Genomic DNA, 27,709 nt, shown 5'->3' with positions numbered 1-27,709 from the left:
TTCCTTCTAAACAAAGTAATTTAACAGAGTAAGTTGATGGATAATCAAACAACAACGTTATTAGGATTACAAGTCTTTAGAAAGGTCCAGTAACAAAATAAACATTAATAATTCTACAAGAAGTACTTAACTCCATGTTCGGGTCTCACTCGGCGAGTGCTTTCTTCTTAGTTCGATTTGTACGAGCAATTATTTAAAAACAAAACACTACTAAAACACTATTTCTAAATATGTTACGGTCCAATAAAGATGTATATTCAACAATAGTTAATTTTGGATCTACTAAGTCATGTTAAATGTGGTTTTTCTGATTAAGTAAATAACTGTACAATTGCCAATTGCACAAAGAAAGCCGATATAATGAATACAGCACCATCTGTTGACATATTGTTATATCTTTAATTAAAATATATTATACTAAAACATTTTTCACAGATGCACGTTATTCTGCTTTGTTTTTATAACAAAATAATTTCAACTTCACTCTCTAACGTTAAATTATAAATAATCTAATTTACAAGTACAGGAAAGTGTGTTAAATGTTTGGACAATTTGTTTATGTTAATACGTCCCTAAGTGGCACCATCGTTCCACTGTGTCGGTATTTGGGAATTGATGTTGTTAAATACCCAGGAGGGTCAGGTACATTTGACCTCTTCCTCCCTCCCGAACGATTATAGCGTCTGTCTTTAGGGTGTTTTGTTTTTTTTTTAAGATTTGGGCCAGATTAAAAGTATAACAACATACTCAGGCCCATTTCAGGGCTCAGTCCATGCATGGACGAACAAGGTTTTTTTTTTCCCCCTTTTATTATTTCTCTTGTGTTTTTTTTTTCATTTTTTTGTATTTTCATATATATATATATTTGTATTTTTCTCCTTTTTCTCGATAGAGAGAATGCTATTACTACTTGTAGTAACACACACACGCACACACACAAAAAGAATAATAATAATTATTATTATTCAAGTGTTGAATAATAATTCAAAAAGAGAGGAAAAAAATGACTAAAAAAAAGAAAATAATAATTATAATAATAAAAAGAAACCAGGACTAAGTGTCTAGTGCATAGTGGCCAGCTTGTGTTACATTTCTTAAATATATGTTAAACGGGGAGAGGTATTTAGGACCATTTACATCATGTACGTGATATCTGTCGAGATCACACATTAAGTCATTTTTTATGCCAATTCTTATTGAAATATTTTAGAGAATTATGCAAGAGTCTTTCAAATATTGTATCTATGTTTGCATACTTGTGCATGAATGTGGTTGAGGTGCTACGTGGTACTTTATATGCTGAAGTTAGTACTGAATTTTGTATACGTTGAAGTTTCTGTACATGTGTGGGTGCTATGTTAATCCAGGCAGGTGATAAGTGGCACCACGGCATGTCTGCAGTTTGTTTTGAATTTCCCGCAAAGTTAGTTACTCGAGAGCTATCTGCGCTAGCCGTCCCTAATTTAGCAGTGTAAGACTAGAGGGAAGGCAGCTAGTCATCACCATCCACCGCCAAATCTTGGGCTACTCTTTTACCAACGAATAGTGGGATTGATCGGAACATTATAACGCTCCCACGGCTGAAAGGGCATGTTTGGTGCGAGCGGGATTCGAACCCGCGACCCTCGGAGTACCAGTCGAACGCCTTAACACACTTGGCCCTGCATGTTTGCAGACTTATAACGCTAGAATCCAAATCCAAGTTTCGATTCTGTTGATAGGTAGAACACATAAAACCCACTTTGTTGCTTTGTGGGTAACTTCAAATAAACAATGTTAATACAGTGTTTGTCACACTTCCAACTTAGATATGTTTAGTTAGTAATTACATTTTTTTTTTGAATTTTCAACAGTGCAGTCCCACCACGAATAGTTTTATTGCTTGACAGTATGAACACATTCGAGAAAGTACATATACACAGAAGATCCAAAGGATATATTAAAATAAAATACACAAACCTGTCGCCGTACCAAATGAAAACATTTATTTATGACATTAATGGGCTTCGAGGTTATACTCCAAGTGAATCTTGAGTGAGGACCGCATCCATAAAGTGAAAGTTACAATCAACAAAGAAAACCTTCTGTTTTGTCTTGTGAATTTCGCTCACAGCTACACGAGGGCTATCTGCACTAACCGTCCCTAATTTAACATTATAAGACTAGAGGGTAAGCGGCTAGTCATCACTACCCACTCCCAACTCTTGGACTACTCTTTTATCGACGAATAGTGGGATTGACCGTTTGGTGTGACAGGGAATCGAAGCGAAATCACCTCGCCATGCAAGGCCTGAACACCTTCTAACCCAAAAGGGCTATTACGATAAAAATGGGCATACCTGCCAGTGCAGTTAACAAAATAACAAACAAGATTTGGAGTCGGCAAAAACTCGCAAACTTTCAACCTCAAAATCACCGGCTGTATTCGATAGAAATCCCATTTGATAATATATACGTCTAGCCCACCGATACCACTCTGATGAACTTGAGGTTTAATCTGAGGTTTCAGAGAACGAACATACGTATTACAAAAGGTCCAAGAAAAGCTGTATGCTGCAAAACTGATCTTTCCATACCTCGTAGAAGCATGTTGCAGTGGAAACTACGGTATATCAGATTAGTTAACAAGTTCAGTACATCGTATTTAAAGTGCAGCTATAAAAAATATAGCACCACGTAAATGAAACAACAAAACCAAACATAATATTACATAAATACAATACACGAGCATTAACTTGAAACAATAACAATGAGAAAAAAAATAATGTTTTTATTTACTGGATTTTCTTTCACCCATTTTTGGTTTAGTTTATTTTCTTTTACCGAAATACATGACAAAGGTTACGTTTTCACTTTAAAAACCAACTTTTTTACAGAAAAAAAAACATCTTATTTTGGACAGAAACCAAAGAAAATTCGATAATCCTTTGAAAACTAGACAGACTTGAATTACAATTCATAAAATATATTTTTAAAACTTAATTATTGTTTGTTCAAGTAACAAAAGTAAAAAATTATATTTTTTTATTACTAAAAGTGATATTAAATTTCCAAATGCTCTAAAACATTTTATTCAAATTCTCAAAATGTCACTAAGATGGCTTCCTCAGATTATGTTCTCTCAGCAATAACTGAGCGAGTTACTTTAAGAACCACAGTTTAAAATGTTCTAGTGTAATTTATTGTTTGACACGTACTACAGAAAGTATTCTAATACACTGGATGACTTTGGAAACTTTAAAACACATTAGTCTATTCCCACTGATCCTTTGTTTCTTGTGACACAAATAAATACAGCAGTAAAAGAACTGACTTTAGTGATTTCCAAATGGGTGAAAAGAACATTTTCCTGATCTATTAAACATACCTTTTCTAAGATGTATAGAATTAAAATAGCTAAAACGTGTATAATAAGTGCTTAAAATATACTAAAATAAAGATTTAGTGCAGCAAGTGCACAACAGTAATGGGCTGACAGTAGCATTACTGGAAAAGGCTGTTGGTGTAGCCTCCCTACTTGTGAGGCTCCAAACTGTAGCTTCTTTCAAACATTTCTAGCCAGTCTGCATAAACACATATACCGAAATTGCATCATAGTGTAGAGTCACTGGCTGAAGTGGGGAGGCCATGTGAGGTCACTCTTCCTTGACTCCATTTTAGCCTTTTGTAAAATGATTCTCTTACTATTTGAATGTGTAATTTGTAAAGAAAATTTAACTTTGGATCTTTAAGATCTCCAGAATTATAAGTTTATACAAACTTGTGTTGTCATTAAATACAAATAACCACACAAATTACATAGACTCAACAAGCAAGTAATGTGTTTTTTACATGTCAAGTAACCCATATCATGTGTTGTATTGATTTGTCAAAAAGCCTCAATCAAGGGTTTTGTTGATGTGCTGACGTGTCAGTTTCAATTAATGTGTTGGTTGATCTGTGTTAGGTAATGTAATTAATGCATTAATTAACCCATGTCAAGTGGTTTAAAATATGTTAATATTATTTTTACTGCAGTAGGTGTCAGTTGATAATTCAAAAGGTTTATTACTAAATATTAACTTGCAATTAACCATTAACGTGTGTTATATACTTAAATATTAAAAGATTTAAATCAATGGCAATCTTATGTACTATGTTAAGGCCATTTTATGTATTTTTACCAATAAACAAATATTACATTTTCATTATGCTGTCAAAACTAGTTTTGTGGAAATCCCACAAAATCTATATTTTTCATAAAATTCACGTTTTAAATCACATTCTGTTGGTACAAATGGGAATTCAACATGAAGAGCCCAAATGCTTCTATGATGTGCACAACAATATGCAGGTATCCACAAATCTTTATAAACATTCTTCCCCTTTCATTTCTTCCTCTTCTTGGCAGATGGTCGTTCAAACATTTGCTTCATCCCACCTGCTTGGTTGGTGTGAAATTTCACATTTTGTGCTGTTTCTGATATCCAAGGAGAGTCGAAGTGGGTGGTGTCCTGGTCAACAAGATGTGTGTATTTTGTACGACCAGATCTTCCAAAGTTCTTAACCTTGATTGGAAGATGGAAAACACAGTTTAAGTATTGCATTGAAGTTTGTTTTTTTCAGATCAGGCGTGTGTATTCATAAAATACAAACGTTTTTCTTAATACACCTTAGAACTGAAGTGTGTGTGTTTTTTTTTGTTTAGCAAAGTTACATCGGGCTATCTGCTGAGTCCACCGAAGAGAATTCAACCCCTGCTTTTAGTGTTGTAAATTTGTAGACTTACTGTGGTACAAGTGGGTGACTAAAACTGAAGTAATTTGATATATTAAGTGTGTGTATGTCTCTCTCTCTCTCTCTCTCTCTATATATATATATATATATATATATACATAGGGTGTTCAGAAAGTCACTGTGCAGTTTTGTAATCAGCATTCATTCAGTCTATTTCAAGCCAGCAACTGATAGTGGTGTTTAGAAACAAAATAAGAAGGATCCAAGCCTGTACTGATGCCAACGGGGGTCACTTTCAACATTGTTAATAATTGTCATTCATATTTACTTCCTGTATTCTATATTGAAACATGTCTGTTAATAAATATAGAAGTGCACAGTGACTTTCTGAACACTCTGTATATATATATATATATATATATATATACATTTGTGCATTAAATATGCACAAAATTTACAATACATCAATCTATGTTTAATTACAGCAATGCTGAAATAATCAATCTAAATAAAAATGTGATGTTTTCAATTTCCTTTATGTGAATACAAACAAATATCAACACAATATTCAGACGACACAACTAAGCTAAGTAGTGAATTTCTGAGAACCAACATTAAAAGAACACATACCTGCATAACTTTAGGTAAGATAGTTTTGTTAAAGTGGTCCTCCAGTGTTGGAGCAGAAAAGTCTTGTTTTAACACTTCTTCTTCGTCATTCTGCGACAAACAGAAAACGTTCAAAGCTGCACAATCATCTGTATTACTTAACTTATATATTAAGAATCATACACCTAGTATTATTTAAAGCACACAAAATACTTCAGATATTTCAATATTTAGGTAATTAATGAAGATTAACACTTTATATCAATTCCTACAAAACTACTTGAATTCCAACACTAAAAAAGGGTTTCTATAGTTCATTGATACATTCTTCCAAGTACCAACTAGGTGGGAAGTTGGTGAAACTAATCTACTGCAGAGGGAGAAGAAAAATAAAGTATGGATTGTGCATATATTCATTGACTCTTTTCTCCAGTGAAGTTACAAATTATTGAGGATAAGAAAATTTCCCAGAAATGACTGTCAATACACTTTCATTTCCAATCAACACATGAAATCCTCCAAATATCTTGTCAACTGAAACGATTTTATTCAAATCAGCAATCTCATGTTGTTGGAAAAGAAATTTACTCTCTACAGATTTTTAAACATTGAAAGTTAGAGAAAATTTTGGTTGGATCCAAAGGGCAAAACTATGAGATGAAATGAAAAATATAACAAAACAAAGTTAGCCTCATGGTGATATATCTCTCAAGAACCTGTTACTTTGCTTTGATAAATTTGTTAAGAACCAATACTCTGTTTGACTCTCTTCTACTTGACAATTGTTGAAAATTCTTTCACACATAAAATCTAGCACTTCAAATATATTGTTGGCTGATACATACAGCCAAGTACATGAGGTCTGGTATTGGATAAAAGACCTTCTAGACAATGATTTGTGAAAAATAAAAGATAGATCTGAATCTTTTCAGAAACACTTTGGAATGCATATCTGCAAAAGGACTAATTAATAAAAATATATGCAGCCAAACATTGTTTAATTATTTTTGTTATGCCTTAAGAACAGTTAAGAGATAATAAATGGTAGTAAAATGTTCATGATAATGCTTACAGATGAAGTAAACAATAAAACAGGTGATTACCAAATAGAAAGCTCCACGATGATAATATTTCTGAAGAAACTGATATTTCCCTTTTATAGGCTTGTTGGTAATCACACGAGGCATATTTCTAAGTTCTGCTCTTCTCTTTTCTTCAGGCATGTTACGAATTCGGTCAATTTCTAATCGTTCTTTCTCATACCTAAGAGCCGAAAATTAAATATATCTAAAAGTAAAGCATTAAAAATATAAACAAAATTTTGTAATAAGTGAATTGTTGTTGAATTGAAGGATATTCAGATTTCATTAATGCTGTTGACAAATAATACACAGATACTTGTATTTTCTGACCAATACCATCTGTATAATAAATGGGCTAAATCTCCAGATCAAAGGCTCCCAAGTGTCAAGCATAGCTATATCAAATTATTAACCAGAAGGATGGCCACTAGTGAGCAGCACCAACCACCTACCTGGCTATTTCATTCTTAACAGAATAGCAAGATTGACTGACACGATTATAACTACCCTTAAGTTTAAAATGCAGAAAATCATAACTGTGTTATAACTCCAAGTTATATTAAAGCCATTGACTAGTTGTATAATATCTAGTTGTTGAATTGAAGGATATTCAGATTTCATTAATGCTGTTGACAAATAATACACAGATACTTGTATTTTCTGACCAATACCATCTGTATAATAAATGGGCTAAATCTCCAGATCAAAGGCTCCCAAGTGTCAAGCATAGCTATATCGAATTATTAACCAGAAGGATGACCACTAGTGAGCAGCACCAACCACCTACCTGGCTATTTCATTCTTAACAGAATAGCAAGATTGACTGACACGATTATAACTACCCTTAAGTTTAAAATGCAGAAAATCATAACTGTGTTATAACTCCAAGTTATATTAAAGCCATTGACTAGTTGTATAATATCTAGATAACATAAACTACCATTAACAACTTATAAAAGTAACAGGACTGTAATAAAGTTGTTATTGTAGAATTTCAGTTCCAAAGTTACAGTTCGAAGTTATAATCTGTTGTTTAAATCTAACTGAACACAACTAGCATGTTATTCTGACAATACCCTTCTCTTTCTTCTTTGTCTCTCTTGATTCGTTTCAGTTCTCTCAGTTTCCACGATTCATAAGCGGCTTCATCGTTCTCATCATCTGTATTTACAGTCATGACAGGATCTTCTTGCTTAACAGTACCCATAATTTCCTTCCGATTCTCATCTTCAATGATCTTTAACAGATTAGCATCCATAAAATTAACTTTTTTTGCTTAATAACATGCTGCAAATTTGATAATTTGTTTTGTAATAAACATCACAAAAATCTGATTATAAGCAAATTTATGAAGACTAAGGTAAGTTACACCTCCATAGTCAGAAATCTATACACACATGCACCTTTACTAAAACTATAGGCATCTAATATACAGATAGCAATGTTACATAACAAGTGGTTCTTTGCTTCACTTTTCAAGTTACTCATACTTATAAGGAAATGAAACATACCTTCAACGTTTGTCTACGTCTATCCTCATTCATGCGTTTCACTTCCAATTCTAGTTCCTTTTGTTTATGTAATTGTCTCTCTCTCTCCTGAATAGTAACACGATCTTTTCTACATTTATAAAATGGAAACAAATATTATAAACTGTCTTGTTTACATCTTACATTAGGGAGTTTTACATGCAATTCTAAATTAGTAAGAAAAAGAAACAAACTATTTTCACAAACATACATTTACCCACTGAGATGAAATAAAATTAGTGTTAACTTTAGACATATTTTTAAATTTCACTTTGAGTGAAACTCAATCTACACTCCTGAAAAATTCTAATGAAACCACTGTTCTAAAAATGGTTATTTTACTTGGGAAATCGTGTGTGTGTGTGCTTTCTTATAGCAAAGACACATCGGGCTATCTGCTGAGCCCACTGAGGGGAATCGAACCCCTGATTTTAGCATTGTAAATTTGTAGATTTACCACTGTACCAGCGAGGGACACTTAGGAAATCATTGCAAGTTTTAACAATCTTCATTACAATTACCCTGTTAACACTTATAATAATAAACATTTTTGATTTTTAAAATAATTATTCTTATGCCTATGAAAATATAATTTTTTTTTCTTAAAATAATGAGTATTAAACATATGTCACATAAGAAACAAACATCTTATAAGATGTCAGTTAAAGAAACTTTGCTAATTATATTGATAGACACATTGTATTAAACATAAGTCATTTGAAAAAGGAAGAACTCAAACATGAACACTTACTTCCTGACAAACACAGGCTTGAGTCTTGGTCCAGTTTCTTCTTCAGAATCAGAATATTCTTCATATTCAGACTCTTCTGATTCTTCTACTTCTGACCTCCCTTCATCTTCAACATCCATTAATTCCTGAACACACATCTTCATGGTTATTTTAATTCTAAACACAGCCCGTAACAGTTTCTCTACTTTTCGAAACAGTGATTCCATTTTTGTTAATTAGATTTTACAAATAAAGAAAAATTCATGATTGCTATTTGTACAATTCAACTAAATACGAAACTTACATCTATTAATAATGTCCAAATAAAACTAAACTATTAAGCAATTCAGTCTAAATATAAACATAACAACTCACTTCTTCTTGCTCAACTCTTTCCTTAGCTTTCTGCCTTAAGATTAGTCGTCTTCTCTCTATTTCCTAATAAAACAAAGGAACAGAAGTTATTATAGAATAAACACAGTTTTACTAATTTATTAGCATCAATTTAAAGTTTTTATACAATTAGGTAAATACATTTCACATTTTCAGTATACTTACTTCTTTATGTACTGCTATAAAAGATAAATATTTCTATAAACATATTACAAAAAAATTCTAAAGAAATGTCCTTATAAAATAGTGGAAAGTGCCACTAGAATACTGAGGGTTGAGAACTTCATATATTAACACAATTTTGAATACCTATATCAGCAAGTCATGTGACAACCACGATCAATACATGGCTAAGGTGAAATGGAATATAGCTGAACAAGATTTTAACACTATTTGGAATTTTGTAGACAATGTGATGCCATAAAATATTAGTTACTCTTGGGAGGAGTATGTAACATCCCTTTCCTATACAAATACACATAAAATTAGATTATATGTGTTTAAATGATGGATTTAAAATATCAAAGATAGGATATCTCTTATATTTAAATGCATCAGAAAACAAAGAAATATGTATGAACTTGGGGTACCAGGATCATCTGAGACAAGGCCCCGAACAAATTATACCTCAGCCATGGTAAACAAAGTTTGGGGTCTCATAACTGGTGAAAATCCACAAACATTACAGTCTGAGGCAAAAGGTATCAAGATTGTATTATGATCATAACCAAGAAGAATTTCCATCTGGAAAAGCAACACAAGTAACTTCAATGATATAATTGCTCAATCATCACATATGTCAAGCAGCTGGAGAATGCATATTCATGTTATTCAATACAAAGACATACAAGTCAAATCACTAGATGAAGTGCCTACAGATTTCTTTGTGATTGAACTGTTGATATGGGTGATGAGAAGACTTCTTCACTAGATGGAATATGGTAAATGTATAGAGAGGGGTGGTATCCTGTGAAAACCACATTAAAATGGGGCCTTATGCACTAGAAACTATGCTTAAGATATAATGTTAAGATGCATGGTCATCAGATAAAACATGACTAAATATGGCAAGGCAAGGAGACCTGCACCAATATGACAAGGTTTCAAAATAATTTTAACATAATGTAATTACTCAACAGTTATATAGCTGATAAACAGTGCTCACATTATTATTGAAAAGTATAATTTTACATTACAAAAATAAAAACCCTTGTTATTTATTCCTCTCATACTTCTTCATAAGATACTTGATTCATTAATATGGTAAATACACAAAAAGGTAATTTGACAAATGAATTTTCATTTAATCAGTATTTTACAACAATGTTAAAAAAAAGAACATACTTATACTTTATGAATATTAAAGGAAAACATGTTGTACATAATCAAGTTAAATAAACATTAAATAAATTTTTGAAAGTTAGAAATGCTGAGAAAAAGACAATGTTTTCACTTCTTTGTGACTATCAATCATAAAGTGCCTAATTATGGTAATACAATGAAATGTATTTATCTCACCTCTTCATCTAATTCTTCTTCATCACTGCTTTCTTCTTCATCACGCCACCGTATTGTAGGTTCTTTCAGCTCACCAGCTTCTTCGTTCTGATCTCCTGTTGCTATTACTTCAGGTTCGTGAATCTGACGATGACGCTCAATCCTACAATCAGAAGCACAGTTAAAACTAACACTCAAAAGTTTTTAAAGATAACTATGCAAAAATAATATAAGTTATACTTAACTGTAACATACAAAAAAACTTTTAATTCAAATCAAAGTGTCTAAGAATATGTAAGAACTTGTAATTTTTATTACAATAGCATTCAGTGTTAGCATTATATGAGAACAGGATTTTAAGCAGAATTTTGGCTACTCTGGATGAAGTGAAGGTGGTAGGTGAGCTCTAATACTGAATGACAGACAGTCAAGTATGACAAATAAAGAGATACAAATGTAAAATATAACATGATACTTTTACACATTTCTCAACTGAAATTCATAACTGACTATGAGAGCTGTAAAAGCAAACTTTTACAGTGTAACGACACCTTACTTCATTATACGACTAAGTATTACTTGCTTTTCCACTTCAGTTATTTGACATAATATTATGAAAATTCTTAAGAAACATCTTAAAAGGCAATTCAATTAACTAAGTAGGCAACACAACATTTTAAACTATAACCCATTAACGTAGAGTATTATACAGTATATAAAATGTAATCACATAATCAAAATCTCTCTTATTACAAAATTACTTTTCCATTACAATGAGGGAGTTACAGTTAACCTTAAGTACACACCATATTAATCAATAATATTTTCAGTACAATTATCATTTATAGTAACATGAAATGCTCAATATTTTTCAATAATTTTTGTAATGTTTCTTATTGTTCTATTGTTATGGCTTTCTAGACTAACAACTTTTAAAACTGTTTGAATTAAACCTTTTTCATTATTACATTAATATATATAAACATCAGCTTTCCATGTTTCATTTGACCAATAAAATGTTTAGAAATCACCTTTCTTCTTCATCTTCTTCTTGTTCTCTTCTCTGTAACCTTCTCAACCTAGGATCGTGTTTTTCTGCCTCTTTGTCCACTTCTGGAGGCTCAGGAACAACAGTCTGTTGGCCTCGTTCAAAGGGGAATTCCTCTTCACTTTCCTCTTCACTGCTCTCCTCAGGTGCATACTTGGGTCTACAAATGTTACATACAAAACATATACTCTTGTACAGATATTTCAGTTTTGATACCAGAACCTAACTAATATTGTCAATTATTTCTCTTTATTATAATACCAGAACCTAACTAATAATGAAATTGTCAATTATTTCTCTTTATTATAATACCAGAACCTAACTAATAATAAAATTGTCAATTATTTAATTTCATTAAATGAAATTATCAATTATTTCTCTTTATTATAATTCCAGAACCTAACTAATAATGAAATTGTCAATTATTTCTCTTTATTATAATTCCAGAACCTAACTAATAATGAAATTATCAATTATTTCTCTTTATTATAATACCAGAACCTAACTAATAATGAAATTGTCAATTATTTAATTTCATTAAATGAAATTATCAATTATTTCTCTTTATTATAATTCCAGAACCTAACTAATAATGAAATTGTCAAGTATTTCTCTTTATTATAATTCCAGAACCTAACTAATAATGAAATTATCAATTATTTCTCTTTATTATAATTCCAGAACCTAACTAATAATGAAATTATCAATTATTTCTCTTTATTATAATTCCAGAACCTAACTAATAATGAAATTGTTAATTATTTTTCTTTATTATAATTCTGTTTTTAGTGATTTAAAATTAGAAATAATTGTCATTCTCACTGGGTAAAGATCATTAGCAAAATTATAAAAAATAAATAAATCATTTGAAAGTGCAGTGTGTAAGTTTGGCACAATATTGTAAAGAAACTCTGAAGCAGAGAGAGCATTATTCATCAACTTAACCAATTGAATTTTCAAAATAACAAAAATTTATTTCTAAATGATCAAACATTTCATTTCTCTTAACATTAACAAACAAAAAGTTCATAATCTATTCAAGAGCATGAGGTAGAAAATTTCACAGTTTGACTTTAACAAGATACATCATCACAACCTCATACATTCTCTTGCTTACAACCAAATCTCATGTTGTTCAGTTGGTAAAGATAAGCTGTTATTTCACAATAAAAATTATGTCTGAGATAAGAAAAGTACACAAAACATCCACAGAGATTTCTTTAACAGGTGGCCTAAAACAGAAATTAGATGTTTTTGTTTTGATTTGACAATTCATATCAGCTTATCAGTATTTAATTAAAGTTTAAAGTAATTCTGCTTAGGCCTGCATGTGATTATTAATTGATAAGTTAAAATAAATACTTAACCTTTGGAAGTGGCTAATTCCAAAGTATTTCATGATTTACTGGAAGGTATATTTCTTTTAGAAATAAAAACCTTATAAAAATAGTAGTTATAAGTAACTGCAAGCTAGATGACTGAACTACAAAAATAACAACAAAAAAGAAATCACTCTAGGAGTAATATAGTTTGACAGCAACACTAATATTATCACATGGGAGAAGTAAAAAATGCATTTAGGCTAGTTTCCAACATGACATACTAATAGCACAATGGGGCTAGTGGTTTAATATTGGGTATCAGTTTTGGTTTAGACTTTATCAATAACTCCTACTTTTGATATGCTTTTCTCACAAAGAAATAATTTTAATTTCTCAAACTCACATGCTCAAATAGTTTATTTCCAAAAGCAGACAAGAAAGTAACTTAATCAATCAGAAGAATATTTTCTTTCATCTTTGATCAACAGGGCTAGACGGCTTACTTTGTACCTATGAAGACTCTAGAATCATCATATTATACCAATCCAACGTATTTTTAGTTATTTATATGCTATACATAAAATATTCAGTCTATTTATTTATTAAATATATTAAATATGTTGTTTAGTGATTATATAAACATTTTAATTTTGGAAATGTTAATGATTTTAATGGTGTATGAAAAGCCATGAAAAAAGAACATTTATTGTGTGAATATCAAAACTTCAACTCAGTAAAACAGGTAAATCAGAATCTCAATTTTTAGTTTTACTTTGACTGCCACAACAATAACAACTAGTCAATGCCCAGGAGTAAAAAATGCTTCAGATGTGTTGATATGCCACAAAAGAAGAAGAGTGATTGAAACAAGCTGAATGTGAAGCTACTCTGTGTGAAAAACCAAAATTCCTCACCAAGGAACTGATAAAAGATAGGCATAAAGACAGAAGATGGGCAGTGGGGGAAAGAACACCAGCGACTGAGATTGACAGAGTAGGTTAGAACAGAAGAGAAGATGAAGAGGAGGTTTCACATGTAGTTGGAACTGAGAGAACCCTAGTTGAGTGAGCCAGTAAAAAGTTATCAGAAGGACTGTGCATATAGTACTATGGATGAGAGTGATCACCTGATGAAGTAAATGGATTGGAGAATAAATATAAAGAAATTTATGAAACAAATAATGGCTGAAGGCATCTTCCACCAAGTCTTGAGGATGAGGAACCAGGGATAAAACCTGAGGTAATTTGTAACTGAGGGAAGTGGCAAAAGCATCAATGTGGGGTGTAACCAGATGCCAACAGAGCTATTGAAAGGCAATAAGATGCAGGGCTCTCTGTGGGTAAACATGAACCAGCTGGAAAAAAGATCAGCTAAGAGAATGGAGAACTAGATATATGACACTCCATCAAATGAATGAGATGAGTGAGGGCCCAATAAAGAATATCTAGAGAGTGAAAACACAGGGATTTGGACTTGAAACTATCTTGGTAAATGATATAAGCAACCATAGTAGAATTGCTGGAATGGATCACAACCAACTGGCATTGGATAAAAGGAAGAAAATGATCAAAAGCATGACAAACAGCCAGGAGTTCCAGAACACTGCTGTGAGGAGAACTTTCCTTTGCAGATTAACAACCAAAAACTTCTGGCAACCCACTTAGGTATCTCAGCCCTAAAGGAATACATCTGACCACAAAGGAGAAAGATGGACACCCACTGACATGTGGTCTTTGTACAACCAGCATTGGAAAAGAAATTGATGAAATTCCACAAATTGTGCAGGAACCATTAAAAATAATGCATATGGGTCTTGCCAAAGAGTATGAAATGGGTCATGAATGACCACGTCCCCAAAAACAATAGAATCTTGAGAGCAGAAAGTGAGGGAACAGACAAGCTTTCTGAATGGCTCATTCCATAGTAAGGACCTGGAAAGAAATGTTAGGGCTGAATGAGATAAGTGTTGAAGAAAAGATCTAAATCTTTCAGGTATTGAATAGGGTGAAAGAATGACTCTAATTTGGCCAATCAGCACACCAATGCAGCTTCAGCCAAAAGCTGATGCATGTCAGTGGACCTATTCACATTTGAAATGAACAAAAAGAACCCAGTGAGCCATGCACACATGGAAGTGCAGACCACACAACAAAACACATATAAAGCCAATGATAGGCTGAAAGGTACGATGCAAAATTGGTACACCCCTCACAAACAAATCTAAGACAAGGATATAAACAGTCCACCACAAGAATGTGGAAGTAGGTGCTGGAAACATCCGTCTTGTTCATTCAAAGGCCTGGAGAAAATCCTTACCAAAGAGAAAGGTATGTTTGAATGCCAAAGCAAGAAGTGTGTACATACTGACTGAGACAGAAGAAGTTGATGACAGGACACCAGTACCTGGCCATTTTGGAAACCACAAACAAGCAGGAATAAAATCCTCCCCAAACTTGGTGGAGCTAGTTCAATAGCCTGTTGTGCAACGAGATCCTGTACTATATCTGACAGACACTGGCATGCTAATGTATCCTAAGGAAAAGAAAAAGAAATGGGAACCAGGAAAAATAGAAGGAAATGAAAGGACAATGTATCTCTCTAATATCACTGTGCATACTAGGACATCAAGGAAAGGCACTAACACTAGGCCAGAACTGACCTCACAGTTACCAGTAATGCTGTTGGTAAATCATGTGAGAAGGGAACACTAAAAGTTGGGAAGGGAAAGGTTGGGAAACAGAACTGGTTCCACGTTCAGTCCAGGCTGCAACAAATGAGCTATTAAAATACTAAAGGCAGTTTGTTGATGGGCCAAGGGCACTCACAGCTCCAAAAACTCTGGAACAGAATCCAACACACAATGCCATGAAAACAGCTCAATGTGAAACTCCTGAAGATAATGAGGATGAAATCCTCAAGGAGTGAATAGGAAGTCACAGCAAACATTAGTGGAAACAAACAATCAAAATCATCATCAGCCTGGCCTGACTCATAATGTTCAGGAAAAGGTGGAGGCAGTAAGAGGAGAAATATCTTTGTACATATACTGTTCAATCTTCCAGCAAATAAGCAATGATATATCCACCAACTGGTTGCCCATGCCTGTGGCTAACAAGGTGGCACCAGACACTGAAGAAGGATCAAAAGTGGTTACAGTAACCTTGTAAATCAATGCAGCAAACACGAGGAATAACATGGAAAATTTTGGAAGAATTATACGTCTAGAGAAAATTGTTTTGAAATGATCAAAAAACAATTTGCAAAAAGGAAAAACCACTTTGAGTTAACTTGTAAGAAAACAAAAAGGAACATCTGAATGCAACAGCTACTACAAAAGAAGTGATAGTTCAGTAGTGATGCACAGAGGAAGTCACATGTGGTAGGTTGGTTGGTTGATTTAGTGTTTTACGGCACAAAGCAGCAAGGCTATCTGTGCCAAACATCCGGTAAAAAGGTAAAATTAAAGTAAATATAGTAAGATTCATAAAAGGAAATTAAGGCAAAACAAAACAGAGTTTAAAAAAAACATAAATAGCACAAAACCAATGTGTGTATCTAGTCTACAATATTAAGAGAAACACTACAATAAGAGAAGTCCTAAAGGACTTTCTGCAGCATAATGGTAATTGTCATAACCTGCCAGAAAGACTAACAGGTAAGTACAAAAACCACCGTCAGTCACTTGAAGTTGGCCTTTCCAGTCCTGGTTCCGAGTTATATGACATTATAGCCATTTTTAAGAAGTAAAGTAATAAAAGTTTTAAAAGACGTGTAGCAAAATTTTAATAATAACTCACCAAGATGACTAAAGGATAGTTCAAATGGATAGTTCAAACAGCAGCGTTAGTCACCTGAAATTGGCCTTTTCAGTCCTGGTGTCAAGTTATTTAATGTTACGGTCATTTTCTAATTTCAAATTGAACTAGAGAGACTGTGATTCTTAAAATAGAACATTAAAAAAGGTTTAATGTATAAATTAAAAAACTAAAATGGCATTAAAAAGATTAATGTCCTTTGAAAAACTAAAAACTTCACTAAGGTGGACAGTGTCACCATCACTAATCACACTGTCTAACGTTACGAACAAACCTTGGGACAGAATATGTGTAAAATGGTGCCTTCCTTGAGAGTCATAACGACAGCAAGAAAGTAAAACGTGGCTTATTGTGATCTGAGTGTTACACATGCTACACACTGGTGCATCAGTTCCAGATAAAAGAAAACAATGAGTTAAAAAACTGTGACCAATGTGTACTCCAGTTAGAACAACTTCCTCCTTCCGATCCTTATGGAAACAAGATGGCAAATGTCCAATATTAGGTTTTATTTGGAAATGCTTCTTTTTGTGTTGCTCACTGGCCAAGCCGTGAATACAGGACCATAGTCCATGTATGGAATAGGCACAGCAGTGATAGTGCCAGAGCAGAAAGATTTAGCTGCCATGTCTATGAACTCGTTCCTGTGAATACCAACGTGGCCTGGTATCCAGAAAAACTGGATAGAAGTAGATTTTAAAGAGAAATGGGCTGGTCGATTTGGAATATAGGCAAGAATAGGGTGTGAACAAACGTGAAGTGATTACAGGGCCAGTAGAGAATTAAGCGTGCCAGTATAAATAGTGCAGTTTGAGTACTGCTTAGCTTCTGTGTGATCCAGGACCAGGGAAATGGCATACAGTTCAGCAGTGAACACAGAAGCTGTAGAGGGGATTCTGCACACAACCACCGAACCGCAACAAACCATGAAAGAGCCCACAGAGTCACCTGATTTTGAACCTTCCGTATAAATAGGAATGAAAATATTGTTCGAAAGATGTTCAGTAAATAAAAGACGGTACTTCCAATCGGGAGAATCTGCTTTTCTCAGATGATTAAAGAAAGGTCACATTTGGGGACTGTAATAAGCCATGGTGGGATGGACTGACCAGTGGATACAGCAATGTTACCCGAAGACAGACCCAATTCATCCAACTGTGCCTGGATATGAAGGCCAAAAAGAACAATGACAGACTATCCATTCTGAAAAAGCATGACCCATGGAGGAAGGAAAACACAATCTCAGGTAGGATGCTTTGATAATGAATGAAGTTTTGAAGCACAGAGTAAAGACAGTTGGTAACGGCAGAGGTGCAAAGAAGGTTTGTAAGACTCTGTGTATAAGCTCTGAACTGGGAAGTTGTGGAAAGCCCCAGTGCAGAGCTGAAGTCCTTGATGATGAATGGAGTCCAGCATCTTTAAGGCCAAGGGTCTGGTAGAGACATAGAACAGTGATCCATAGTTGAGTTTCGATAGAATAAGAGCACAATATATCTATAGCAAAGAACATCAATCCGCTCCCCAAGTGATGGTAGAGAGAACACGGAGGATGTTCAGTGCTCTTGTACATTTGACCCATAGTTGCTTGATGTGTGGTATGAAGGTCAGCTTACAGTCAAAGATAAGCCCCAGAAACTTGGTCTCAGGGACCACAGGCAGCACAACTTCACTGATACAGAGTTCAGGATCAGGGTGAATACCTCACTGGCGACAAAAGTGTATGCAAACGGTTTTAGAGAGAGAGAAGTTAAAGCTGTTTGCCTTGGCCCACTTCAGTAAATGATTGAGGGCAGTCTGTAGCTGCAGCTCAATATAATTCAAGTTCGAAGACTAACATGAGATGTGAAAGTTGTTGACATAGAGCCCGTTTGCAAAAGTGAGAGGGAGGTGTTCAGTGATGGCATTAATTTTTATACTTAAAAGTATAAACTGACACAATGAGGGTCCGTTTCATACTCATTAGCATCATGGTCCTTGCCACCGCAACGAGCACATGTAAGGGAACCACAACATAACGTCTTTGAGTGACCAAACCTCTGACACTGGAAGCATCAGAGAGGGTTTGGAATGTACAGCCATACCCTGCAATTAAGATGATCTGCCTTGATGGTGGTAGATGGACACAGTGATGTAAATGTCAGAATAAGGATATTGGTTGACATTATGACTCCATCTTTACGAGTGTAGATACGTTTTACTGCAGAAACTCCTTGAGTGGAGAAACCACCTAAAATCTCTGACTCGAGGATATACCTATTGAGGTTACACCTCATGCTGCTTTGAATTAATCATGAGGAGTTATTGTTGAAAGGGATTAGAAGAACATCCCTGAGTTCACTGTGTTGAGATGTGGATGTTTCCACCAATATGTCACCAGATCGAAGATTCGTTACTGACTTTGGAGAGCCAGCAAGTCCCTCCAGTCCCTTCTGAAGAAGAAAGGGGGACATTTGCCCTAAAGGTTTTTCTGAAAGAGAATGTAAGATAAGAAAATGAGGTACAACAGGTGGTACGAATGTTGAAGATTGCTGCTCAGAAACATTAAGATGTAGTCGTTTACCTACAAACTGTTTTCTCACTATTTTATTTAAATTTTTATTTGGAGGATCCATAAGAAAAAAGGAAATTTCGGTGCCCACTGACCCCACCCACCATGGAGCCCTATTAAGGGATGCACTACAATGTCAAGCAAGGACAGTGCAGTAATGCCAGGTTTTCATGAGCACTATACCCAAACACCAGCATCAGACACAATGTCCACAACATCTGTTGAGAACTTCCAACACTGGTACTTGGTTGACTCTAGCCCAAGTGGACCAGCCAACTGACCAAAGGGGGGACCACCCCAAGACTGCCTGTCGACATGAACTCAAGGCCAAAGTGGTGTGTTAGGCTTGGACTCCTCAACCACCAGGATCGTCTCCTCCCCTCCCCTTCACAAGTCGCCATGCAGGGCAAACACGTGGGTGGATGTTTAGATCCCAGAAGAGGTAAACTGAAAGAACAGAACTTTCCGTGGGAGGTCCCCTAACCACGCACAGGAATATACACTAAAGGGAAGTTGCATGTGCCATGTGATAAAGCGCTCTCCAATTGCTGGAGAAGTGACACATGATGAGAGTCATGTTGGAATTTTGGATTCCAATGAAAGGATGATTGAGGCTTGTGGCATGCATTCAAAAGTGTTTGCAAACAGAAGGCAGCACAAAATGAGAAACCTAATCTTGTGAGAAGAGGAAATTACCATGTTGCAACTGACACTTAAGTTTGTGCCCAGAATTGTAAAAGTCAAACTTGTATTAGAGAAAATGTTACCCCTATGCTTGAAGTGTCACTTGTGATGTAATATTGTTATTTGCTGATTAGATAGGTTTTGAAAAACTGTTTCAATTACTGATTTTATTAGTTTACAAGAAACCATTATCATTATTATACTAGAAAAAAGTGAGCATAACTCTATACAATAAACATGAGGCACTGAGAAGACATCCAATGATGCATCAACTCCTATTTATAAAATTCACAAATAACTGATTCTATAATAAGGGTTTCATTGTTGAACAAAATATTCTTTTTTAGATGATCAATTCAGATGACAAATCATGTAACTAATACAACTGATACTATAATTAAAAATATTTAATGAAGCCAAAACCCCTCACTGTTTGTTATGCTAACGTGAAACTTTCTTTTGCTTTGACAAATTAATAAAAATTAATACAATTTCTGGTACAAATATTTAAGCGTTAAAAAAATTTATCATAATTCAAAACTAGCAGGCACTGAAGATCAATTGATGACACTTGTAATGGATTTACTATTATATATTTATTTTAATATCTAGGTTTGCTTCAATTTCATATACAATTAGAAATGCATGTAACTTTTGTTAAATGTGCATTGCAAAAGTCAAACCTATTCTCTAAATTTGTAGAAGATTATCAAGTGTAAGAATCAAACAATACATGTTTTATGAAAGCACTAATGAATCTTCAGATATTGCTTCCAATTAAACTATCAAGGACCTCACCCTAAACGTTTATAAAAAGACGTGCCAAGAGACATTTTTATATTGTTGGTTTGCTACAATTAGTATACTATAAACCTCAGAAGCTATTACTGTGATACATGCTTATTAATCAGAAAATATACCCAAATTTGACTGGGAATATTTATAGATTTTGAACATTACAAACCATTTAACTTCAGATGTATTTCCACAAAGAAACTGTATAACTTCAGCAAAAAAAAACTTGTGTGAAGAAGCCAGCTAGCTTCTGATCAAGTAAAATGTAGCTGTGTATCGACATAGAATTACTTCACGCATCACAAACCATTGATAAAATATTCTGTTCTAGACCACATAGAAGACTCATTTTCATTTGCAAGTTTGTAAAACTTTTGTATATAAATCATTACTTGTAATAATAGTTATAAGAATACAATTTATGATTTGTATATTAAAATATATTGGTGTAAATAAAGAAAATTGTGTGTATCAATTTTGTTGGCAAATATAAAGTTGATATATGTCGACATTCAGTTGACTTATAAATTAAAATTTCCAGTTACATGAAATTATAGTATGTAACATAATAAATCAGAAGCTTGTCCAAGATAAATCATAATATATAATACTTTTAATACTTTACACAATCATGGTACGCAAACTATGGGATGACCCCATAGAAGACACAGTGAGTCAGTAAAAGAAGGTATATTATGACTATATGAAAATATAGATTGTAGCTGGAAGCACAAACTTAAGAACAACGAAGTTAAATATTACTACTATTAAGTTATACAATAACAACAATTAACATGGAAAAATGGAATGTAAAGTATAAAAAAAATAAGTTAAAAATGGAGAACTACATCAGCATATGGACCACAAAAGGAACAAATGGAGGTTAAATTCATGCTGAAATATAAAGATAAAAAGAAGTTACTCAGTTGAAATATTGTTAATTTCAATTCTTTTTCTTCTTACTTTTCACTTGAAAATTAACCTCTCATACACACAAATAGTTCAGTATTTGAGCAGCAAACAAACAGAAGTTTTATAACTCTAGCCACAGGAAATCAAAAACTTCTTTCTGGATAAAAGCTGTTGGATGTTCCAAAATACTGCACTTTCTGTTCACTGGCAATAATTTGAAACCTATAAATAACAAAATATGGTAGTTGCCCTTTACACCACTGGTTGTTACCCTTACTCCTGTATGTATGTATATTCATGTTTGTATGTCAAGAAATAATATACCAATGTACATGATATTTTTACAGGAGATAGGGTTTTCCCATAAGACTGTCCTCAACAAATATATCCTGATTCAGAACCAGATTCTGGATCAATTTGAATCATTTTTTATAAACAGAGATATAGGGAATTTTCTGAGTTTATTGATAATAACTGAGTAAAATATAACTGGATTAGGACTGAATTTAAGGCACATTCTGAAACCAAAATCCAAACATTTGCAGCAGGATAAGGGTATAGAATCTCTTAGATTGTTCTTGTTTTATAACTGTAGCCAAGTTGACAGGTGGTGCTGATCAGCTATCCCTCAACCTGTTTATATTTTCATATCTAAGTAACAAACATAATAACCATCAAACTAGGCAATTATTGAAATTATGTACCCAATTAATCACTGGGCTCATGAATCATTTATATACAATTGAATCGGTGAATTCAAAAGGGGCCCAAGTCCACAATTTTTCAAAATTGAGATATTATATGTTTAATGATCTTTAAGAGACAAGCTATCTGATTCTATGCATAAAGGTCCCAAGTTCACAATAATGTATTGACTATTCACAGCATTTAAAATGCATTGAGTGTGAGTGCAAGAGGAGCCCAACTCTGGGACTTGGGCCTCTCTTGCATGGATTTAGCTTAATGCCATAGGTGACAGCACTAGTCATCCAGGATGGCAGTACCCTTGCAGCATGAGTTTGATTCAGGTTATGAAGAGATTAGGCCGAAAAGAAAATGTAATGAACAAGAATGGACCAGAAACAAGCAAAAAAGATTACGTGCTGAAGGCAGAGAATGATATGCTTGATTTCAAATCCCACCTTGGTCAGTTTTATAAAAAGTCAGTCCGAAAGGATGGAGAGAAGTACACAGTCAACAAATACAAGGTGTTCAGATTCGGTGCAGATTTCAGAAATGACATGGAGGTTTCCAAAAAAATGTCTGCTCAGGTCACAACCAAATTCCACCTTCTAAAGCCCTCAGTCAGGGTTGTTACATACTCAGAGGAGCCACTCTACAGTGGGTAACTTGGTGTAAAGGCAGCAAAAATAAAGGATATTCAAAAATTGGCAAAATGTCTTTCACCAGTGGCTCAGCAGTTCCTCAATAAGTTAACAGTTTGTGATACTAGGGGTGAAGATGAGTCTGAATTTGAAGATTAGATACCATTAGAATGATGTACCTTATTGATAACCTGTCTCCTTTCAGAATGAAAAAAGTCATTTTACTGGCTGTTATCATGCGTCTGAATAATAGTTTGGATATAAACTGATCTTAAGAAGTGTGAAAAATATGACAGAATAAGAAATAAAGATATTCTCAGATGAGAAATATGTGGTATGTCCATTCTCTTCAGATTTTACTATTGTTTAATTCAAGAAGGGCCCAAGTCCAGAGACTTTAGTTTGCCAACCCTCTGAAATTAAAAGAGTGAAGTGCTTCATATTATAGCATTTGTAAGCTATGAACTGGTGCTATATCTAGGTAAAGTACGAATCACTTGGCATAGCCACCCTTTAAGATATGTAATTAAGTTGATTTCATGCAAAAACATATTTCTTGGACTTGAGCCCCTTTTGAATTCACCAATTCAATTAATCAAATATTCTCATATGAGACTTGTATAACTGGAATAAATAAGAATAGTTATGATTGGAAATGCTAATTTCGATCATCTTCACAAGTCATGATATTAATTGATTAAAACAAACTAAACTGAATTAGCTGAAAATATTAATGAAAAATCATAATGATAATATTTCTATATCTTGAATATTTGGAATAACTGAAATTGGTACTAGTTAGAAACACTAATTTTTATTAGTGATTAACTTCATAATACAAATTGATTTAAATATAATTTTGATTATTTTACATGAAATGAATGTAATTATTGCTCACAGGTAATCTGTTATGTCAAATAATCAAGTTAATTGCCCAATTCTATTTAGCTAGATGTCCCATTCAGCAAAAAATAACATTCATGAATTAATTTTACAGGTAATAGAAAACTAAATTTCTTATCAAAAAAGTTATTACTGTAAGTAAGATTCAATATGTTGTTTAAAATGGTTATCATAATATATTATAATAGTTTTTAATATTTTCAATCTCATGTTTCAGCATTAAAAATTAAACAGAAATTTTGTTTCCATATTTAATGAATTGTTTATAGGTAGAACAAGATATATTTGCTTGAACTTAAATATTTTCATATACTTAGAGCACTATAACACAACATTCTGTCATCATGGTTATATATACTAATTCTTTAATAACTTGTGCTCCGAAACAGTGGTAATGAAACTAATTCTGGAATTTTTAGACAGATTTACATAGGGCTGCAGCAGGGTTTCTTGTTTTTTTTCATTTTAAATACAACAATTTTTATAAAAATGTAAGTAACAAAAGATAATTCCCAAAATGGAATGTATATTCTCAACACTAAGTTTCATATTCATAGCATCACACTTGTGCCACAATTATAAAAGCTTCTGTATATTTAGTGGTTAGTGAGTTTTAAAAGGGGTTAGTTAAACTGCTTAATTTCTGCACTTGGAGATCAGTGACAAAAGAAAATTAATTTCAATCTATACTGTGCAATATATATAATTCTAATTCAATAAAATAATTTTAATGAAAAGCTAATTTTCCATTTTGTATTTTGTCAACTAAGAAAAATTTTTTTATTCTTTGATCCCTTATTAACATTCGTAAGTTCCAGGAAAAGACATGCAAACAAACCTTCTGCCAGATACATAACGATGAACTTTCACCTTTTGCATAGACACCTCCCCTGAAAAATATTAAATAAAAATGATCACAAAAGCACAATTATGCACTGTCACTGTAACTTAACTTTATATGGATATAATTAAATGGAATATAAATTAAAATCTCAAAAATGAAATGAAATTTACTGGACTTAAGCATGACACATGACTTCAAAATTAAAAAAAATCAAACTATTTGTTGCTCTTAATTTTAGTTACTCTTGAAACACTTTTGGGGACCCTACAGAAGTAGATTTAGCACAAGTACAGCACAGTTTTCAACAATTACATGAGTAATTACTGTCTAGGTCTAAATTTCAGCATTCTGATTCATTACTCAAATAGGCATAATGTCATCACTGTATTGTCATCTGTTGACATTTGTACTTACTTGTGTTATTTCCTTTTATTGGTGTTTAAGTATACCAAAACCAAGTATGAAGTCAGTATGTTCTAAATACTATAGGAACCATAACAAGATAACCAAACAATTCATGACAACGAGAAACTCTTCTTTGTTGAATAACTTAAAGTCAAAACATTGTTCTGTACCTTATTCCGATTAAAGATTTAACACCCATCCCAGCCGTCTTGAGAATACATTGCTAAACAATGTAATTTAAGTTAACTACTCCAAATAGCCAGAATCCACTTCCTGATCCTTATGTCATGACAAAATGCAATATTTGCATGGTAAATTTTAATAAAATAAATCAATTTATCATACTGGAATGACACTCTTGTATAGGAACATGTTTTATCATGTATTTGTTAACCTTTAGTATATATTATAATGTGCACTGGTGCATCGTTCTTGGAAGTTCAGAGTTTTGTTACTACAACTGATACAACTGGAGATACAAGTTACTGATCTACAAGGTATGAGCACAAGATTATTGGCCAAGATATTTTCTAGCATTGATCATAACAATTACAGTAATTCAGAAATTATATGGTTGAAAAATGTAAATAAAACTTTTGCAATGTTTCAAAATATTCACTTTGTTTTCAGTCTTCAATTTTGGGATCTAGGTAATTACGTTAATAATAGAAACTTAAATAATACAAACTAAAATTCTGCCCATATATCACTTTTTAACTACATTTTTTATCAGTTGTGCATTACTTTATTTACCAAACTTTTATGTTTAAGCTATTAATTACTGGTGTTACTGAAATATACCTAGTAGTCGCAATAGCTGATGTTTTATTACACTCAATGATATTCAGCTAAACATTTAGACACAAATTTTAAACTAACCTTTTTCATTAATAATAGGTATAGCTCCTGCCGTAGACTGGATCATTACTCCAGCTATACTTGCTCCTGCCATGACTGAAACTATTTAAAATTACTTCAGTAAGATATTTTCATGTGTTACTGTTTTTATTTCGTAACAATAATGTCCGAAAGTTCTATAACTAACCCTAACCGAGACATCAAAAACTTTTACTACCAGTTTTAGACACTTAGTATAACTGCTATACCCTGGTGGCGTACTTCATACTGTAAAATTTCTAAAACGTAAAAAAATTTAGCTAATTTTCCTTGGTTAGAAAAAAGCAAGTTTAATATGTATTGCAATGCTACACATGTAAATTTAGTTTCTTATTTACTACTGATCTTTGAAGAATAAATGTAATGTACAAATATTTCCAGTTGTGTTTTTTCATAGAGCTGGCTATTGTCGTTACTATTTATCTGTCTGGCGAGGGTCGCGGGTTCGAATCCCCGTCGCACCAAACATGCTCGCCCTTTCAGCCGTGGAGGCGTTATAAGTGACAATCAATCGCACTATTCGTTGGTAAAAGAACAACCCAAGAGTTGGCGGTGGGTGGTGCCTTCCCTCTAGTCTTACACTGCTAAATTAGGGACGGCTAGCGCAGATAGCCCTTGAGTAGCTTTGCAGGAAATTCAAAAACAAACATATAAACTATCTATCTAGCGCAGAGAACACCTGGATAACATTTTTAATTTTACTATTTCATTTATCGCGGCAACGTTTCCCGACAGAGTCTTTTAAAAATGCAAGCTATCTCAAGCATAGTAAATAGTCTAATAGAGATCAGCTGCCATTATTATGGTAATTAACAGCTATAAGAAAAGCAGAATTGAATATTGGCATTTTCAGCCTGAACAACGTCTTATGCACACACACACGGGCCAAGTGACTAGGTCAGAAACCGCTTGATAATTTCACGAAACACTCGAATTTCGTGACAGCTATCAGATTAGGCAAACCCACACAAAACAGTAAGTTCGATAAAGATAACTTGAATTAGCTCCTTTAAGTACAAAATAATAAGACTGAACAAATGTATATGACTGAACAAATCTTTATTATTACAGATAAACAGAAAACAAAGTGTGCGTGTCTACACAGACAGTCATTTCTACCAGGGTGCAGGGGCGGATCAAAAAGAAGGGTTATTGAGGCTGCAGTCTCAGGTTTGGATTCGTAAAGGACCATTTAAGAAAATGATCCGTCTTCAATTTTTAAAAAAACAACAACACTTAATTAAAATATTTCTATGGTGGATCCTTAGTTTTGGAAAAAAAAAAAAAAAAGTTCTTCTGTGTAACATAGCCAGGCCTATCATGCGATGGAGCGTGAAGAGATTTGATTTGCTTGTTTCCTAATAGTGTGACTAGGTGTGGCTCTGTTCTGACCTACTATATTTGCATGTGGTTTGTAATGCAAATATGCTAGGTCCAAGCAAGACTAGATCACTGATTCTATGTAGAGATCAGTGGAATGGACCTAGTCTCGATAACACTGCACAACAATTTTTTGGAAAGTTTTGCTTCCTGAAAAGTTTTTGCTCATTGTGACAGGTATACGCACATATAGATTTGGTTTTGCTTCATTACGTAGGAACTCTGAGAAATAGACAGTTAACCGTACACCAGCAATAACGTATTTAATTGCGTTT

At 33.4% G+C, this 27,709-nt stretch overlaps 1 protein-coding gene across 1 annotated transcript; it reads right to left on the bottom strand.

Annotated features, from left to right (window-relative positions):
* Positions 1-2,750: 2,750 nt before the first annotated feature.
* LOC143223448 (microfibrillar-associated protein 1-like) lies at positions 2,751-26,274 on the bottom strand. Its single transcript, XM_076451448.1, has 11 exons — positions 26,037-26,274; positions 24,747-24,798; positions 11,588-11,764; positions 10,578-10,719; positions 9,042-9,104; positions 8,688-8,812; positions 7,919-8,027; positions 7,484-7,644; positions 6,429-6,588; positions 5,347-5,436; positions 2,751-4,547 (listed from the first exon to the last, which is right to left on the bottom strand). Exons 1-11 carry the CDS (start codon positions 26,107-26,109, stop codon positions 4,368-4,370), a joined length of 1,332 nt encoding a protein of 443 aa, XP_076307563.1. The 5' UTR covers positions 26,110-26,274; the 3' UTR covers positions 2,751-4,367.
* Between the last annotated feature and the right edge of the window lie 1,435 nt (positions 26,275-27,709).

The sequence above is a fragment of the Tachypleus tridentatus genome, chromosome 8, assembly GCF_004210375.1.
Source record: "Tachypleus tridentatus isolate NWPU-2018 chromosome 8, ASM421037v1, whole genome shotgun sequence".
In the NCBI taxonomy this organism is placed as follows: Eukaryota; Metazoa; Arthropoda; class Merostomata; order Xiphosura; family Limulidae; genus Tachypleus; species Tachypleus tridentatus.
This window is presented reverse-complemented; position numbering and strand designations above follow the sequence as displayed.

Coding starts and splice junctions, on each gene's coding strand:
- LOC143223448 (XM_076451448.1), bottom strand. CDS start 26,109: ATGGCAGGAGCAAGTATAGCTGGAGTAATGATCCAGTCTACGGCAGGA. Junction 10,720..11,587: donor GAAGAAGATGAAGAAGAAAG/GTGATTTCTAAA, acceptor TTCTGATTGTAG/GATTGAGCGTCATCGTCAGA. Junction 6,589..7,483: donor GACAAAGAAGAAAGAGAAGG/GTATTGTCAGAA, acceptor TTCGGCTCTTAG/GTATGAGAAAGAACGATTAG.